This window comes from Delphinapterus leucas, chromosome 12 (genome assembly GCF_059928025.1).
Source record: "Delphinapterus leucas isolate spDelLeu-1000000601 "Yukka" chromosome 12, BTC_Dleu_Yukka2, whole genome shotgun sequence".
In the NCBI taxonomy this organism is placed as follows: Eukaryota; Metazoa; Chordata; class Mammalia; order Artiodactyla; family Monodontidae; genus Delphinapterus; species Delphinapterus leucas.
This window is the reverse complement of record NC_143140.1, coordinates 65,764,138-65,783,899: the sequence shown is the minus strand read 5'-3', so window position 1 is coordinate 65,783,899 and position 19,762 is coordinate 65,764,138. Positions and strand designations below refer to the sequence as shown.

Here is a 19,762-nt window from a genome sequence, read left to right as displayed (position 1 = left end):
AAATCATGAAGCTTTACTGAGGGGGGAATATTGGCTACACTTTACTCATGGGCTCTTTCAAATAGTTTCCTCCCTGGGCTCCAAGGACAGCACACTCTCCTGGTTTTCTTCTTCCCTCACTGGCTCTACCCCCAGGTCTCTTTGCTAGTAACTCTGTGTCTCCCAATCTCTTCAAGGAAAAGTGCTTAAGGCTCAGTACTTGCTCTTCTTCTCCACCTACGCTCAATCCCTGAGAATGTTATCTAGTCACATATCTTCGAAATAATTTATATACCCAAAACTCAATTTTTTTATCCCTTTAGGTAGACTCTCTAATTGCCTATATGTAACATCTCCACTTGCATGCCTAATAAATACCTTGAATTTAACATATCAAACTAACTCTCCCTCTTTCCTCTCCAATCAGTGGCAGCCATGGTCTAATATCCTAACAGCCTAACAAAAGTTCTCTCACCTCCAACATATCAGACACATTCCCATCTTAGGCCCTTGACACTGGCTGTTTCTTCTGCCTTGGACACCTGTCCCCTGAATACCTGAAAGGTTAATTCTTGCACCTTCTTCAAGTCTCTGCTCAACCGTCATCTCAATGAATCTTACCATCTCCATCTTAGTTAAAGTTGCACCCTGCCCCCATGTCACCCCAAAACACCCCCAATTTCCACCTACTCTGCTTTACTTTTTCTTTATTTCCCGTGCACTTATCTCCTAACATACCAGCCATACATTGCTCTGTTATGTCAATTGTCTATATCCACCTGTTAGAATGAAAACTTCATTAGGGCAGGGGTCTTTATCTGTGTTGTTCACAAAGGTATTCAAGAGTCCTGAACATTGTCCGTCACAAAGTAGGTGCTCAATAAATATTTGTTTAAGAAAAAAGCAGTAAGTTACCTCCATGCTCTTAAACTCATTGTTATAACCATGGTTGCCTCCTCCACAGGATGAAAATGCTTTAGTCCTATAAAGAAATAATATTATTACACTCTGATGAATCTATTAATATGAGACCTTATTGCAAACTGAGCTTTAGTGGATTTTGATGTAGCCTCTCCTTTTATATAAGTAAAATTTTCTGTCAACAACAGCATAAATATATTTATTTTCGTGCTCAAATTCAGAGCCACAGAGGAACAAAGAGTGGTAGGAGAGAAGGAAGGAGAATTCCAGCATCTATAAATAGAATTCAAAGTATTTGGCTTTTAAACATTAAGAGGAGGATATACAAAGGCACTGATTTTTAAAAACTTTGTCTTCGGGCTTACCTGTACATTTACACATCCATGTCTGTGTGATTAAGAGTAGTTTGATTAACATGTTAAGCGTTTCAGTGCTTTAAAAATAAATCTTTGGAACTGGGAAAAAATATCAATTCCTATTTTAGGTCAGAGATATCTAGGGAAATAATATGAAAATATGAATAGAGAATACTCAGGGCAAGTTAATTATAATACTTGGGAAGGAAAAGCCAGTATATTCTGTAAAGTCAGAGTTTAGTTTTAACTTTTGGGATTTTCTTCCATAGGTTGTTGTTCTATTACTTGAAAGACTTTTCAAATTTAATTCATTTATATTTTGCCTACATTTTCACATTTTAGTCTTTGGATTGAGCAGTATTAGCAATTTTATATGTAGTTAGTTTTTATACTTGAAAACAAAATAGTGATAGAGGAACCTAGATTTTTTTAAAAGCAATAACGTTATACAGGTTCAAATTAGGCCCCTAAAGGGAAAATGACTAATATTTCCAAATGTTGGCCTTAAAAAATATCTCTCATTTGTTTCCCCAATCCCCAGCTCCCAACCCCTGGGCAAATACACACACACACACACACACACACACAGGCACAGTTTTTGTTTTTTACATTGTAACCTTAATTGAGAGCAGGACTTTAGTGTCTTAAAAAATCAACTTTTAAAAAATTCATAACTGATTCTCACTCAGCTTAAATAAAAAATAAATCACAAAATAAAAAATAAATCACAAGGCCACACTCAACTCTACCCAATAGAGGGAAGAAAGAAGAAACTAAGTACCACCTAGAATGGGGAAAGCAAGAGTAGTCCTTTTAATAGGGGGTTTAAGTTCAGTTACTCTGAGGTTCCAGTTCATGTCATCTTAGTTAATGCCAATAAAATTGTTGGTATGAGGTATAACTTGTTCTAAAAAATATTTTATACTTATTCTATATGTATTTGGTTCCCCAAGATTACTGGAGCTATTTGATTGAGTATAATTAAGTTTTAAATTCTGTGTGGGAAGCTAGAGTATTCATTAATGAAAGAAAGGAAAAGTCTTTTGAACTAAGCCATTGGTAAAATTCTCTAAAATTGATCCTTTATCTTTCTGTTTTCAGATAAATCTAGTTTTTGTTGGTTTGTTTTTATATTTCCAACCCCTAAGCCATCTTCATTAGAAAACTTTAGTATTACAAAACCATATTTGGAAGCAAAAGATAAAAATATTGTTAGAAAAACCTCTCTTTTTTGCTTTCCAAGTGAAAACTTTAGAAGTCTGCTTTTCTAATTGCTCACATTCAAGCTTTCCAACCATTAATTTGCCTCTGGAAATTACATATGGAAAAATGGAAGCTGGCACTTGGAAAAGATGAGTTGATTTTATCTTTCATAATTTAGCTCAACTTCCAAGTACTATCTAAAATCTTTTGGAAAAAATTTCTTTGATCTTCTCCATGTCTAATTAATAAAGTCAAAATTAAGGCCCCGTTCCTCTGCCACAGCTGGGACATGACACACATGGGCAATGAGCAAGTCTTCTCTCCTGATACCCAGTTAGTTGCCAAGTCCTATCTTTCTCTGTCGTACCTGTCACATTTCCCTCGCTTTCCTCTACTGCCACCATTCTAAGCTAGATCTGACCTGAATTGGTTATCCTGACTCTGAACTCCAAAATCTTCCCACATAACTCGTACACATACACACACCCCTAATTGTATTTAACCCTATATGTCCCTGCTGGAAATGGAAACATATATTTTAATGAGTACAAATGGAAGACAGAATATAATGAACTGGTACTATTCTGGAAAATCTGGGTCGTAAGTTCACCATACTTTCCCAAAAGTGTGCTGACTAGTTTTACCATCCCCTACAGCTCCACAGCCTCCCTTGGGGCTGTCACCACGCTGAAGACTGGGTCACAACACATCTTTCTAACTGGCCTCCCTGCCACTTGCTTGACCATCCTCCTCCATATGGCAGCTGGAGTGAGCTCTCAGAAATGCAAATCCCAATATATTCACCTCCAGCCACCTTGTATCTCCCAGTGGTCTCCTACTCTTTTCACAAAGTCACACTCTTTAGTCCTGACAGATAAGGTCCTTCATGCAGGAGGACCTGAATGAAGGCAGCTTCATTCACTAGGTGCTCTAGCAAAACGAAACTACTTGCAATTCATAGAATCTAGTCCCTCTGCCTGGAAACCTGACCCTCTGTTTCTACCTTTCCTTGCCCCAGAGCTGCTACTGACTTAAAAAAGAAAAAAAAAGGGACTTCCCTGGTAGCGCAGTGGTTAAGAATCCGCCTGTCAATGCAGGAGTCATGGGTTTGAACCCTGGTCCGGGAAGATCCCACATGCCACGGAGCAACTAAACCTGTGTGCCACAACTACTGAGTCTGCACTCTAGAGTCCGCGAGCCACAGCTACTGAGCCTGTGTGCCACAACTACTGAAGCCCGTGTGCCTAGAGCCCGTGCTCTGCAACAAGAGAAGCCACTGCAATGAGAAGCCTGCGCACCACAGTGAAGAGCAGCCCCCACTCGCCACAACTAGAGAAAGTCCACACGCAGCAACGAAGACCCAATGCAACCAAAAATAAATATAAAAAAATAATTTAAAAAAAAAAGGTGCTCCACTGCTCTGAGCAGAGAATTCAGAGAAAGAAGCAAATCTGAGAAGACACAGCCTGGCAGTGCTCAAGGTGTGGCAAGCAGAGAAGTGCCTTCCAGTAAGGAAAAGGGGTCCTTCTCCTCTGCAGACACAGCCTGTCCAGGCTTGGTGAGCTGAACAAGGGTTAGATTCCCGCTCCCACTCGTCTCCTTGGTTGAGTGCCTCTGTACAATGCACAGACTAGACAACTGCACAGGGAGACCCACTTATGTGACAGCATTTAGCCTAACCCATCCTGAGCCTTCAAAACCCAGAGCAGGAATCACACCTACGAGGAAGCGTTCTCTGACATTCTCTGGCATCCGCACCTGGGGTGTGAAATCACTCTTTGTTTCCTTGTGCCTTGTACTTGATCCCAGTGCAACAGTTGTTACACCTGATTATAACTGTTGTCATCCTCCCTCCCTGGGTGAAGATCCTTCGGGTGGGGACTGTGCCTATCTCCATTTCTTAGAAACGTGCCTGGACAAATCAATGATTTGTCAGTTTCCAGTCATAACATAAAAAGCTATTATTCATGTTATCTAAAAGGGAACTTTAACATTACTTCAACTAGTTTCAAATGATTGGGTTTCCCCAAATTAGTAAAATCTAACACATTTTATAAAGGGCAAAATAAGGAGGAAAAGGAGGAAAATAGATTACACTAAATTTGCTATAATTTGAAAAGGTAATCTAGTTATCAAATATTGAACATTATAACTAAAGATGACATATTTTAACTTAGAAAACAGGTAGCCTGAGACTCATGTGTTAAGGGTTGGAGATAGGATACACCCAGGACTTAATCAGATGAGACTTCCTGTTGCTCTGATTGGGGCTGTAGTCAGCATTTCTTCTGATGTAAGTTAGTTTACGTTGTATATGAATAGCAAGAGAATAGTAAAACCAGGTTCGTCTTGTGTTACAGATGAGACAGTTGAAGACCTGAGATATTTATCTGTGCATGTTCTCACAACAAACTAGGTATGGAGCCTGGACTTGAGCTCTGGGGCTGCTGCTCTATGTACATCTGACTGCTAGCTAGTACATGTACAAAGCTCACAATTTGAGACTGAGTATTAATGTGTGAAACCCAGAGGTATCCTGGTGGCTGGGCTCTCCTTCTATAACCCATAGTCCATGTTGTTGAACTGATGGGCACCTTCTCATTTTGCACCATTGGTCTCCTAACTCCTTTGATCTCATACTCAACAGTAAATATTTGGAGAACTCACTCACATTTATATATTACATACACACACTACTAAAAATCTTACATATTTAACGTTAGTAAAGCTTAGTTTATCTCACGTAATTTAATCTTCTTTTAGAGAATGCTGTCCTGACCCACAGGACAGCCTACTAAGCCAAAGGGTTATGAAACTCCAATTCCAAGAAGAAAGGTTAGTGTCATCTAGTGGCCACGTGTTAAACTGCACACTCCCTGGCCTAGCGGTGCCCTGCTTGGCTTTCCTGTTATCTCGGTGAATAGACTCTAGCAAATCTCCATTTCCTCATCCTGCACACATTTATTATGTTAGAGCCCAACTTCCTCTCTTCCTTTGTCTCCTCTTCCTTTACTAAACATATCTTCTATTTATATCCACTTATGCATATGGAAAAAATACTGGAATAAAATACAAAAATACGGAATGTGAGTTAAACTACCAGATAGTGTGTATTTATTTGTTTACTGGCTTATTATCAGGCTTCTCCATTTGACAAGGAGGGCAGGAATAATTCCTGTATCCCAAATGCCTAGAACAGGGTTTGGTACACACATAGCAAGCATCAATAACATTTTGTTGAGTCAATTAATTAATTGGTTATTTGGGGATAGAATGATTCAGAATGCTTTATATTTTCTCAAAATGGCCTTATATTTTGCAAATGCTCAATGATCAATATGAATCACAATTATAGCTAGAAAAAAAGAAATGTTACAACTAATTGGTTAGCTTGGCCTTACAGCCATAAGCATGCTCTTTCAGAAAAACCACAAAGATGACAAAGATCTTAAAGAGCTATCTAATCCATTACTCATTACCAGCCTCTGAGACAACTGATGCCATCTTTATATCCTGTCTGCCACCTAAAGGAGACCACAGTGGTCTCAGAGGTTAAGAATGTGCTGGTTCTGATAATCTCTCGACAGTCAGCCTTCTTCCTCATTCTCGTCTACATTGTAAAGATTAGTAGGCTAAGACGGGCAACCTCGTTAACAGTCATTTCAAATACAGAAGTGCTAGATAGCATATAAAAGGTCAAGAAATTGTCATACTCAGGAAAATTCATGTGATCATAATAGCAGGGTAAGGTCAAGGAAATTTATAATGAAAGATGGCTGTTAAAAGTATTAGGAGAGGGCTTCCCTGGTGGCACAGTGGTTGAGAGTCCGTCTGCCGATGCAGGGGATGCGGGTTCGTGCCCCGGTCCGGGAGGATCCCACATGCCGCGGAGTGGCTGGGCCCGTGAGCCATGGCCGCTGAGCCTGCGCGTCCGGAGCCTGTGCTCCGCAATGGGAGAGGCCACAGCAGTGAGAGGCCCGCGTACCGCAAAAAAAAAAAGTATTATGAGATAAGTTAATAGGCACACAGACCTCACAGCCTGCCACTGTCGATCCATCAGAAGATGAGCTTTGTCAATTCTGACATTTTTGGCATAGTGTAGGCGTTTTGGCAAATCAGGAGTCAAATAGGGTGTGAAACGCTGATCAGGTTTTCGGCACTGAAAAAGAGGTAAATTATTTCTTCATGACACCTATAAGATATGCAAATTAATTCAACAATTTCACCTCCTAAGATGATTTGTTAAACACTTTTTAAAAGTAAGAGGATTTAAGTCTGGCTAATAAAATAGGAACATTAAACTTATTATGTGTAGTCACATTCTCTAGTTATATTGTTTTTAATTGTTGCAACAATATTTAAGTTCTAATTTAACATATGATGTAAATTATATTGTTTGCTGTCTGAAGTTTTATTCTTGTGTATATACATTAAACCACCATAAATCTCCCCTCCTTTTTCGACAGAGAATAAATATAAGTTTGTATTTAGAGTGGCAATTACAAATTTGGAGTCTAAATTATACATGAAAAGTCTTATATAGACATTAATAAATATGAGTAAAAAAATTTTTAATTAGTTAAATTGCACCAAAAATCCCTTCACAATTGACTCAATTTACCCTTTAAATAACCTACATTTGCTTAATTTTCAAATCAAGTCAATAGTTTTTGAAATCTAGTCCAGTTCTCCCACTTGTGAAAAATTCATGGGTCTCTTCACAAACTGGAATGAAATTTTATTTCTTAATAATAACTGCTGTTAACTAGATGGCGTATTTAAAAACTTGGTAAAGGTGCAAATCATACTGGTATCTATACATGTAAAAAAAGTGAGCAAATGAGAAATAGAACTACAAAGAACCTTTTTCTCCCTCGACTTTTTTGAGAAACAACAGAAAAAAAAAAAATACAGGTAAGGATAAGGGGAAATGAATTGTTTTCTACTTGCTCAGTTTCTTATTTATTTTAAGCCTCAACAATCTCATAAATATTTCAAGTCTGTGTCACTATTATCTCATGTTCAATTTGCATAAGAAAAAGAAGAGACACTACAACATTGATTTTAAAAATTTAAAAGAAATATAGAGAGTGGGAGAGTGAAGAGAGTTATAGAATGAAAAAGGGCAGAGAAACTTATTTATTGCACAGATATTTCTGCCAGATTTTTTTTTTCTTGCCTACTTTTCCAGTCTTCTTATTTTTCTACTTTTTCATGTATCATTACTTCTTTCTTAAGCCGCTATTTTTGTAACTTCCAGGCAAGCACATTGTGGCAGCTGCCAAGGATGCAGCTTCCTCAAAGGTCCAAGGGACTAGAATGTGCCCTTAAGGACCGCCGATCATTTGATGAGGCGCACTTTGCTGACTGGATGTACAGCCCGAGTAAATCCAGAGAAAACTTGTGGTACACTGCCAACCTCTGAAGAAGTATGGGGTTATTCTTTGCATCTGAGAATTTGAGATGAAGACACTAGAGTTGAGACATAATTTTGGTCCTTTTATCTAAGAACAAAGTTGATGCTGCTGTCTGTCATGCAGCCAGAATGTGTGGAACTTGCCACTTCATGTTTGGTTATGTTTGTCCAATATAAGCTCAATATAGGCCCACAAATCAGCATTCCTGGAAATATTGTACGACCACTTGGAACTTTTCCCTGGGAATAATGGGCTACTTCATAAAATGATAGTCCATTTCCTCAGGGCTCTGCAGCTCCAGGCCTGGTCCTATCTGTGATGCCATGTAATGGATTTCCAAAGCCTGCGGTATCCAAGCCCTTTGCGCCGCTAGGATTATTAGACATTTGCCATCATTTCACCAATAGGACTACAGCTATATGGATCATGAGGTGATGGAAAAAAGGGAAAATGATATGTGGATTTAGAGAGTCCATTTGCTGGAAATTCTCCACTACCCTTCCAGTCAGCATGGGCACATTCCAGGTACACCCTTCACCACCTTCACCAGTAGGGAGTGAGATGATCCATCACGCTTACTCAAGATCAGAATATTAGGTATAAGAGACAAAAGGAGTGACTAACACTAAAGAATTTCTGCTCAAGCGTTCATTCTTACTTCAAACTTGCAGTGGGTCCCAGGTTATAGTAACCACTCTTTCCCCAGTGTTTCCTTATTCACATTTTCAGCGTTCAATGATTCACATTTTATTCTCACAGTTTTTACTATGTTTGCATATCGCCTATATGTAAATAAATCTAGCCCTATCCCAAGCCACGGTAAACTCATGAATCCATATAATAGATGTATATTTGCAAATATACTTTAAACATAGAACCATTAAAACCACCATAGAAGAATATTTTATTAATATTAAATATTTCATTTAATATAATGGTGGTTTTATATATAATATAAAACAAATAAATATTTCATTTAATATTAAAAATATTAAATATTTTAATATTTCGACCGCTTTAAGCTATCCGGAATTTGTCCTGCTTATTTACTTACAACCTGGGATGCAAGAACCAATCAAAAGCAGTTACAATTATACTTAAGGCAGTTGATTTTTCTGACCTGTACAAAAAGATCTATAATATCTGTGCTTCACTATTTTCCAATATTAAATCATACAAAAAATATGAAGAATGATGCCCCCTGAAGCTCACTAGCCCAGCTCCTTTGAATGAAACATCAGCCCATTCAATTCAGGAGTCAGTGCCTCTGATACCCAAACAAATTTCCAATGGTGGTGTCAACTCCAAAATAAAAACAGCTAAGGTAAAACCAACTGACAGGAATTTAAAATAAAGTTGATGGAGGTTTAAGAAATAAATTACAAATGGCTTGGACTTGAAAATATAGAATACAGCTTTCTTGAAACTTAGATTAAAGACATCCATTAATTTAAACATATGTATTAGAAGACTGTATACTTACACTGAGGTTCCTAACAATTTCTTCAGAATTAACTGTTCAAAAGAAAAAGAAGTAAATCACATTACAACTGATACCTGACAACTGCAAAAAAATATAAACAATTCAGGTGAATTTGACACAGACATTTATTAATGACTGTGATCTGGTAAAATTAAGTAAAAAAGTACTTTAAGCAAAGAACTATTTTAGCATTTAAGAATGGAGTATATTTTAACTTAACAATATTAGACATTACCATAGACTTTAATGACAGACTGTAATTAAACATGGGATTTTCTCATTTGCTTCTGTGTGGTCTTCCCAAGAGGTGAGAAGAGGGGGCCTGGTAATCCCCGCATCCTCAGAATCAGGAGGCTATGGTTATTCGCTTTCAGTATTACCTTTATTTTTTTATGTGGTCATCTTCATACTTACAAGTAAAAAAATCATGAGGTATATTCAGAGTCCTGATGCGGGGGGCAGGTCCTTCATACATGTAGAAGTTTATTTGGGAAAAATAATTAGTCATATATTCTACTTTGTCACAATAAGTCTGATCCATTCCTGAATTAAAAAAAAAAGTATTCACTGAATGTATAAGATGGTAACAATCGGTTGTCTTTGATCAGATCAAATAGGAGATATTTTATGTTACAGATCTCAAACCAAGTTTGACTGAGAACCTTTACAATTTACCCAATTATATTATTCTAATTAGCAGGCCTTGAAAATCCTGGCAGTGGAAGACAAGGATCATGTTTATAAGAGAAGAACAGATAGGAATTATAAACAGATCATCTGTTCAATGTAGATCTGTTAAAGTAATTTCGAAGAAGAAAGTTCTCTGTAGGAAGCTAATTAAATCTTTATAACATCTGATTTTACATAAAGCAACATGATATATTTTTAAATCAAAAAATAACATGCATTTTTATAAAACAATACATTAAGCAAGAGAACAAAGTCTAGATAATTTTTACTTTTCATAAGTGTATTATTTAAATTTATATAAGAAGCACATGCTTTAAAAAAGAATTGGTAGTTAAACCTTTTTTATTTGAAGATTCTTCAGACTCCATCCATATTTTTATTATTTTTACCATTCATTTTATTATTTTTATATTTTATAATTTTTTAACAAAATATGCATTAAAATATTTTCTTCGATTTTAAAACAATGGGTCAAAGTATTAGGGAACCATTTTAGAAACTTAAAATAAATGGCTATGTCTCACATTATCTTGTTGTAAGATATAAACAATATCCTGCAGACGTGTCCCTTTTCCTCTTCTCACCCCATCTAGATTACCCTGTCTAGAAAAGGTCCACTTCTGCTTTATGTACTTCCTACCACACCACATCAAGGAAAATACTTGGCATTGAGTTAGCGCTTAAAAAATATTTGTTGAATGAATGAGTACTTTAAAAGTGAGGTTGCAGAGGGCATGACGTCTGTCTCACTTCTTTTAATATTCAGGCTGACTGAAATGGAGAACTACCCTCAAGCAGAGAAATGTGGAGTGACAGGACTTTATAGAAGTCTATTCACATGACCAAAAAAATACACAGAACATGGTAAAACTAGCCAATTCAGTAAACTGCAGCCAATCTATATGAATGAATCATTCACTGAAAAGAAGACACTTTTTATGATGACAGCCCAGCCACATCCTTGTTAAGTGCTACTAACTCCAAATATATAGAAAATTAAGTGTATGGATAGATTTTTCAGAGTGAATGTTAGAATAATTAAACTAAAAGTATAAATCTTAGTCCTCTATTCATCACAGCCTACTACAAAGCTCATTCTTTGCTCATTTAAGAGCTTCTAGGTCTAGAAATAGACTTTAAAAAATCTCTATTTTTTTGTATGCTCCCCAAAGTGATAAGATTTAATCAATGATAAAATATGATTTTAAAGAAAGCATACCATGGTCAGCCAAGAGGATTATATTGACACAATTGACTAAGTTTCTCTGCTTTAGGCCTTCCATCAACAATCCAAAAGTGTAATCTACTAACTGTAAGGCTTGAATTACCTAAGGAAAAAAACATTGGAGTTAAGATTATCTTCATGGATTAAGGCTTAATTAACCAAACCATTATCTAATCAAGTAAAAATTAAATAATTTCCTTCTCTGAAATTGTTGGGTTTTGAAATAGGATATCAGAGCCCAGCACCCGTACTACATTTACCAAATACCACTTCCCTATATTTCTATAGACAAAAAAAAAAAATTAAACCATATTCCTTACAAAGGGAAATAGACTACTGGCCAATAAATACCTGAGAAAAAGTGTTCAACTTCAACATTATTCAAACATTATTTAACTGCAAAGGTTTTCATGATAATTTCCAGTGCTGGGGAGAAGAGTCCATAGACACTTCCATAGGAGCCTAAATGGTTACACGTGTTCCAGAGAACAGTGTGACAATGTGTAGCCAGAGGGTTTAAAAGGGGCATACCCTATAACCTAATAATTCTGTTTCTGGGCATTTGTCCAGAAACATACAAGGATATTCATCACATTATTTATTTACAATTTAAATAGGAGAAAAAAATTATACCATATCCTTAAGTAGGTATACTCAATAACCATTAAAAAATATTTAAGCAACCTAAATATCCATCAACAGAGGAATGTATAAAGAAGATGTGGTACATATATACAATGGAATATTACTCAGCCATAAAAAGGAACGAAATTGGGTCATTTGTAGAGACGTGGATGGATCTAGAGACTGTCATACAGAGTGAAGTAAGTCAGAAAGAGAAAAACAAATATTGTATATTAACGCATATATGTGGAATCTAGAAAAATGGTACAGATGACCTTATTTGCAAAGCAGAAATAGAGACACAGACGTAGAGAACTAATGTATGGATACCAAGGGGGAAAGGGGGTGGGGATGGGAGGAATTGGGAGATTGGGATTGACATATATACGCTATTGATACTATGTATAAAATAGATAACTAATGAGAACATACTGTATAGCACAGGGAACTCTACTTAATGCACTGTGGTGACCTAAATGGGAAGGAAATCCAAAAAAGAGGGGATAGATGTATATGTATAACTGATTCACTTTGCTGTACAGTAGAAACTAACACAACATTGTAAAGCAATTATACTCCAGTCAAAACTAACTTAAAAAATATTTTTAAAGAACAATGGCATAGGAAGATGATCACAGTACAATGCTAAAGTTAAAAAATTAAAGCCAAACTGTATACACACCCATACATATTGCATAATCCAATTTTGTTTTTAAATATATTCAGCATTTCATAGTAAAGTCACATATATGGAAAACCAAAAGAAAATATATCAAGGTACGGTTAATAGTGATTGTCTCTGAATAATGAGTTGGAGTTCATTTTTATTTTATTGTTTATATTCTTTTGTATTTTTAGACTTTTCTACACTTTATTGATATAGTATATTTAACTGACTTAAGGTTTAAGCGAATAACTTTTAACTAACATAACCTCATCTTTTTTCAGTGAATAAGAAAATATAATAGCACTTTCCCCACAGGACTGGGAAAAATGTTTAATCTTCTTAGTACTATTATAACAATGATTGCCTTTTGTTTCCTTTTTTGAGAAAGGATTTTACAAGCCAATTACTGTTAAGAGTGTTAGTGCATTATCTCATGAAACCTCTCAGCAAATATTCATGGAAGGTGCTATTGGAATTTCCAGCTATAGAGACCAGGAAACTTGAGGTTTAAAGCAGTTAAGTGACATGCTGCTGATCCCACAGTTACTAAGGGACAGGGCAGGACTTTAACTCAAATCATCTCTATATACTGCTAAATCTATCGTCAACTCCATGACACTTTCCTGACCCTCATTCTCAGGGTGACCACGCACTCTGGTTTGCCAGTGAGAGTCATGGTTTCCACCTGTCATCACAGCATAATTATGTTCCCTTTCACACAGTCCACCTACTCACTCCTCCCGGCTGCACTCAGAGCACTTCCTCCTCTGTCCTCCCCTGGCACCCTGGCATCCCGCTACCTTTGGACTCTCCACAGTTTAGAAATCATCTGTGCCTGTGTCCGTCTCCCCAGGAGCATGGGAGCCCCTGCAGGGAAGGGACTGTGCGACCAAACTCATCACCTGCTTCCTAAGCACAGAGCTGTTCACAAAGTACACACTCCATAGATGGCACGTTGCACTGAACGTGAAGTGAGTAGATGCCAGCCTCCTAACAATAGCAATAGCAAAGCCATAAAGCCTTCCAGTTTCTGCATCTGTTTGGCCTCTTCTTAAGTTTTAAATGAGGCTTTGTCTTAATCCTTCTAGTTTCACTCTTCACTCTTTCTTTCCTTAGGACATCTCTGCTTCCATGCACCATCTGTATGCTGCCAAACGACCTGATCGCCATCTCCTTTGAGCTTTAAATCCATATTCAGTTGCCTTCTGGACATCTCCATTTGGATGTCACAGGCACCCCAGTCACAACATGATCTTCACCTCCAAGAAGATGCCCTTCAGTGATCTTATTGGAGAAACTGCCTGCTTATGCTAGAAACCCGAAAATCACCATTGATTCCCCCACCGCATCACCCATCTCACACCAAGTCATATCAAGTCCATCTCTAAAATGAATCTTAAATATACCTTCTTCCATCCATGATGGTTGCCACTACAACAGTCCAAGTCACTATCATCTCTTTCCTGAAATGTTGTAAAAGTTAACTCATGTCTCCCCACTTTCCCTTGCTCTCTCTAGCCCATTTCTCTTACATGATAAAAGTGATATTTAAATTCACATAGATCTGATCATGTCCTTCCCTGATTAAAATGCCTCAGTGCTTCCCATTGCACGTCTTATGGCCTAGAAGAACTCGCATGGTTTGGCGCTTGCCTACTTCTGTAAGCTTCCTCTTAGCCCTCTCCCCTGGTCCACAGTGCTCCTGACACTAGTGAGAGATAATCCTCATATAGCAATTCAAACAGCACCTGGCACAGAGCAGCACACAATAAGAGTTAGCTGCTATTCTTATTTTTACCATTATCATATTGTCTACTTGTCTAGCTACCTGTCCATTTGTTCCTCTAATGTGCTCAGCTCTTCCCTTAATCAGGCCATTTGCGAAATTTTTATCTTTTTTGTTATTCAGAGAACTTTCTAACCATCCCCAACCAAGACTAGGTTAGCCCCTAAAGACCTCTCAGGGCAACCTGATCGTCCCCTTGGCAGCCCTTTTCCAAATTACACTTAAAATTTATTTGGGTACTAAACTAGAGCATTGGATAGAAGAAAAAGATATGGCACCTAAAGTCAGCTGTAGGGGTCAGACAAAGGCAGATTAGAGTACCCCCTCTCAGATCATGTAAAGCAGGGATAACAATTAAAATGGAAAAGAAGAAATGGTGAATATGCTTTAGATAGTTACTAAGCCATTCACCCTTACAATAACCTGATTAAGTGTTAGATTCTGTGAGACACTCAAGGGTGGTGTAGGAATATAAAAGAGGACTAATGGGTTCAGAGTGGTCAGACTTGAGCAGGGCTTACATTAGAAATCATTTTGATTTAATGAAAAGGAGGAAGAAGGGCATTTCTGACAAACACCTAAGTCATGCTGCCAGAATGAATATGCTTGCATTGCAACTGGGGAAAACTGTTAAATGAGTTTCCATGGGGTAAGGAAACGCCATACTCATGGGGACCTTTGCAACTTTATATCATGTCCAAGACAATGCAGCCTTGAGTGGGTTTTAGAAGAGAATCTGCTTTTTAAAAAAAAATCATATTTAAGAACTATATTTCTGTAGTAAATACAAAATGGTTTAGATAATGAAGTAACAAGTATTGAAGAGTCTACCTCAATTATAATGGGGGCCTAGAAGGCGAATAACTCTGCCTGATGCAATAATATATTGTCCAATTATAAGGAACTTCTGATTGGAGCTGTGCTTGAATAGACAGCCATATATTCCACGATGGACTTTCAGGTGACATGGCTCGAAATGGGCTACATTAACATGTTAAGTTGACACACGGGATCTAGCCTTGATGTTCTCGTGATGTGAGATAACGATGCTGCATCTAAGTATTCAATAAGTGTTATCAAATTAATCAAGATGTGCTTAATAAGGCAGATATTCTTTTTACACTTTTAACTATTTTGTGGTTATTAAAGCAGATAATCATTTAGACTTTTAACTATTTTTATGTCTTCATGTATATCAAATACACTTGTATTCAGTGGAAATTAAAGAATAACGTTTCACGCTGTGGGTGAAGGCTAGATGATTTTAGCTTTGTTTAAAAAGAAAAACTTACTGCGGCACTGACTGGTCCCTGAGCATGTCCTGCAGAATCAGGTTGTTCCACGTATATGGTATAAAAATCAGGTCTAGGGGTAAAATTGAAACAGAGAAAGACGTTACCCATTTGGAATAAAGGTACAAGTTGGGTGTGGGAGATTTGTAGGTCTGGAACTTTGTGACAGTTTCCTCCTCTTTCTCTCCGGTCTTTCCTTCTCTACAACCAGGCCCAGTGGTTCAGTGGTTCTGCTTGGCTTTGGCAGGGATAGTGGTCTAGCAGGAAGTAAATGAGACCTTCCAGGATGTAAGCACTTGTCTGACTCAGTGCTGAAAATCTGTCTTGTTCTTGCTAAGACCTCTCTTGATGAGCCACAGCCCTCTGTATTTCCTACTTTATGACTTTCTGCTGACTCTTTTCTCTGCCACACTAGTTCTGTCTTTAAATGTCTGGTTTTAAGAATAATTCTTGAAAAATGCCCGTAAAAAGGAAACGCCAAGTTTTTTTCCAAAATGGTAATTTAAACTAAGAAATACTTTCATTTTATGCCCACAAACGTCCCGCTGTGCCAGCACTTCCCTGACACTAGATATTACCGTTCAGCTTTGGGCAGGTCCAGCCACTTTAACAATGTAAAGACCCTTTCTTCATATGTGACACTTCTGAAATGAAAAGTAAAAATAATTTTTAAAAATTAATCATATCAAAATAACTTCATTATATGCCTGCTCAGGAAGGCAGGTTGATATTTTCAGATATTTTGTGTCCACATATTATAAAAGTACTGAAAGGGATTCAGTACTACTCAAAGGGATTCCCGTTTTCAATACCTATATGGAGATACACTCGACTCACTATAAATTCAATGTATATTGTTTTCTTTCCTTCTCATCCATCCTTCCTTCACTGTTCCCCCGATTAAAATAGAAGGCCATTAATTACTATCCATTAGTTCAATTTGTTGATTTTTATTTACTTCATTCCTTTATGCATTTATGTGCACTATCTTTGGTCAGACATGATTTGTTCATTTTAAACAGAATTTATCAGTGAGCAAACCAAAGACGACGTCCTTGCTAGAGGTTACATTCTAGTCAAGGAAGACAAACAATAAATAGGCCTAACACATAAATAAATTACAGAGTGTATTGAAAGGTGAAAAATGCTATGGGAAAACAAAAACAAGACTAGAGCCAGAACAAGGGGCCCTGAGAAACTGGAGTGGGAGAATTTGAATTTGAAAGCTTAGTGTGATAAGGCTAAGACAATACTGAGAAGGTAATTTTTGAGCTACAGCCAGAAGGAGGTGAGGGAGTGGGCTGTACAGATACATGGAGTGCGATTGTCTCAGGCAGAGGAACAGCCTGTGCAAAGGCCCTACAGCAGAAGCAAGCCTGGTATGTTGGGGTCACCGAAAAGGTCAGTATGGCTCGAGCAGAGTGACAGAACCCAGGAAAGTAGCTGGAGAGGAGTCTGAGAGGCAGGGGCACAGCAGGGCTCATACCACAAGGGCCTTGTAGGCTTTACTCTTTGCTAAACTGCAAGCCGTTGAAGTTTTTGGTGCACAAGAGTGTCATAATTGGACTTGTTCTTTTAAGTAATTATTCTGGCTAATAAACTGAGAATAGATTATAGGGAACAGAAATAGAAACAGGGAGACGTGTAAAAAGGCAGCTGCAGTAGTGCAGGCAAAAGAGGATGACGGCTCGACCAGAGTGTTAATGCTGGGGGTAATAAAAAGCTCTCAGACTGCATATAATATTTTGAATTAGAGGCACAAGGGTTTGCTGACAGACGGGATGAGGGATGTAAGAGAGAGGAATCAATGTTGACTTCAAGATTGTTTGGCCCAAACAACTGGAAAAATAAAATTACCATCAAGATTAAGACCAAAAAAAAAAAAAATTCTAGGGCTTCCCTGGTAGCACAGTGGTTAAGAATCCGCCTGCCAATGCAGGGGACACGGGTTTGAGCCCTGGTCTGGGACGATCCCGCATGCTGTGGAGCAACTAAGCCCATGCACCACAACAACTGAAGCCCACACATCACAACTACCGAAGCCTGCACACCTAGAGTCTGTGTGCCCCAACAAGAGAAGCACTGCAGTGAGAAGCCCGTGCACCGCAACGAAGAGTAGCCTCCCCTCACCGCAACTAGAGAAAGCCCGCGCACAGCAACAAAGACACAATGCAGCCAAAGAAAAAAAAATTCTAATCATCCCTGCCTAGACAAGATCACATCTGCAGGTGCTTTAGTACCTGTTGTAAATCCTATATATGGAAGGAAAGGTGCCATTTATAGCCACATCTGATCCTGGCCAAAAGTAGGTACCAGCTTTTAAACCCTGATACATGGCTGTCAGCCAGATCTATAAGAAGAGAAAATTTCAAATAAGTGGAGGTCAAGAGAATAATCAGTTTGAGTAGAAATGGTGACATTTATGAGAAACTGAACAGTATTAACAGTTGCAAAATTTATTCAACTATTAAAATGTATTTAAATTATTTAAAATTTGTCTTTGTTGCAGTTTAGAAAAGTAATTATCCAGGCATCTACTTCAAAAATCAAAAAACATAGGACAGTAAGAAAGATCATTTTTCAAATTGGTAAAATTGTACAGTTCTTCTTTCCCTTTTAAAGATTTATAAAACAGAATGAGTAAAAACATTAACAGATAATCTTTCTGAGTAATTTCCAGGTTGATACGTTTATAATACAACATCCAAGTTTCAACTGAAGACAATTTAGGTGAACTATACACGTTAAAAAGATTCAAATTATAAATCGTGGTGAAACACTGTCCCACCCCTAGCCCTTAGAAATTAAAAAGATAATGTAAAACTCAAAGTGGAGAGAGAAGAGAGATCCACTGTCACGTTGGGAAATGAAGGTTACTTTGGAGCCACAAGGAGAATGCTACATACTGGTTGTCCATGCCACCAAACTGGATTATTTTTCTCCTTTGAAGAAAGTGAAAAGTTCTTGTTGAGGTGTACATCATACATTTTATTGTCAATGATGCCATGTGATTCTGGATATAACCCCTAAAATGATAATTTTTTAAAAAGATTTAAGATAAAATAATAAATTAATAAAACATACATTTAAATTGAAATAGCATAAGACCCATAACTCATATTTGAAAAGATGCCATATACCTTTCAATATAAAACCCCTGGATCTGAACCCTAATACCAAATATACATACTAGTATTGTATATATACTAGTTCCACCGTGGTCTATAGCTGCAAATGAATGACATTAGGCAGATGATTTGGGCTGATGGTTTTAATATAACTCATGTTATTAACAACTGTTTGTTAATTATAGATTCTATATTATAATAATGACTAGCTATTGGTTTTATTGGCAGTAATAGCAAGAAGTTTACTACATGGATGCTTTTAAGTATCAGATAGCCTGGCAAATGGGTTAAAATGTGTTACCAGCACTTTACAAGGAAGCCTGCCAAGTCTCTGTACTTCCTCCCTTCCATCCATCCATCAATCCAGTCATTCCTTCAATTCACATATTTTTATTGAATGCCCATGATACCCTATGCAGTTGTAACTACATTTAGAGAGATTTTTAGGGTCACCATTTCAGAACATTACTATATATATGAATATGGATACATATGCATATGTAGGAAATTAATAGCACTTATGTATAATCCCTTATTTATATATACATGTATAAGTATTATATATTATGTATGTAGACTTATGTATGTGTACATATAGTCAATTCTTGCTATTTGCAATAGTTATGCTCTATAAAGTTGCTGCAAACACTGAATTAGTGAATATCGAACCACTGCTCCTAGAGAAAATAAAGGGTTAGGTTCCTGTGAGCCTCTGGTTACAATATTTTTGTCTACTGATCCATATGTAATCTTGTTTTATGTGTGTTTCTGTTTGAAGATCCCTTATTTAATATATATTTTTAGTTCAGTATAACTCATGACTGAACAAAGCTTATCTAACACACATATCTTCTCCATAAGGTACATCACAGACATCTTGCTCTTAGGAACACTAGAAAGTAGTTGAGCACCACACTTGAGGGCCATTGTAAGCAGCAAAATCTCCAAGAAAAAAACACAAACATGTGAAAAACATGGCACTAAATAGACA

The 19,762-nt window shown here is 37.3% G+C and overlaps 1 protein-coding gene across 1 annotated transcript in view; it reads right to left on the bottom strand.

Annotated features, from left to right (window-relative positions):
- Positions 1-19,762, bottom strand: part of ENPP3 (ectonucleotide pyrophosphatase/phosphodiesterase 3) — a 69,337-nt gene that overhangs the window by 27,260 nt on the left and 22,315 nt on the right. Inside the window, exons 8-16 of the mRNA XM_022556704.2 lie at positions 18,550-18,669; positions 17,884-17,993; positions 16,222-16,287; positions 15,644-15,716; positions 11,269-11,377; positions 9,774-9,902; positions 9,360-9,391; positions 6,491-6,618; positions 895-961 (exon numbers count right to left, since the gene is read on the bottom strand). Of these exons, the coding sequence (XP_022412412.2) occupies positions 895-961; positions 6,491-6,618; positions 9,360-9,391; positions 9,774-9,902; positions 11,269-11,377; positions 15,644-15,716; positions 16,222-16,287; positions 17,884-17,993; positions 18,550-18,669 (834 nt within the window). The remainder of the gene's footprint in view (positions 1-894; positions 962-6,490; positions 6,619-9,359; positions 9,392-9,773; positions 9,903-11,268; positions 11,378-15,643; positions 15,717-16,221; positions 16,288-17,883; positions 17,994-18,549; positions 18,670-19,762) is intronic.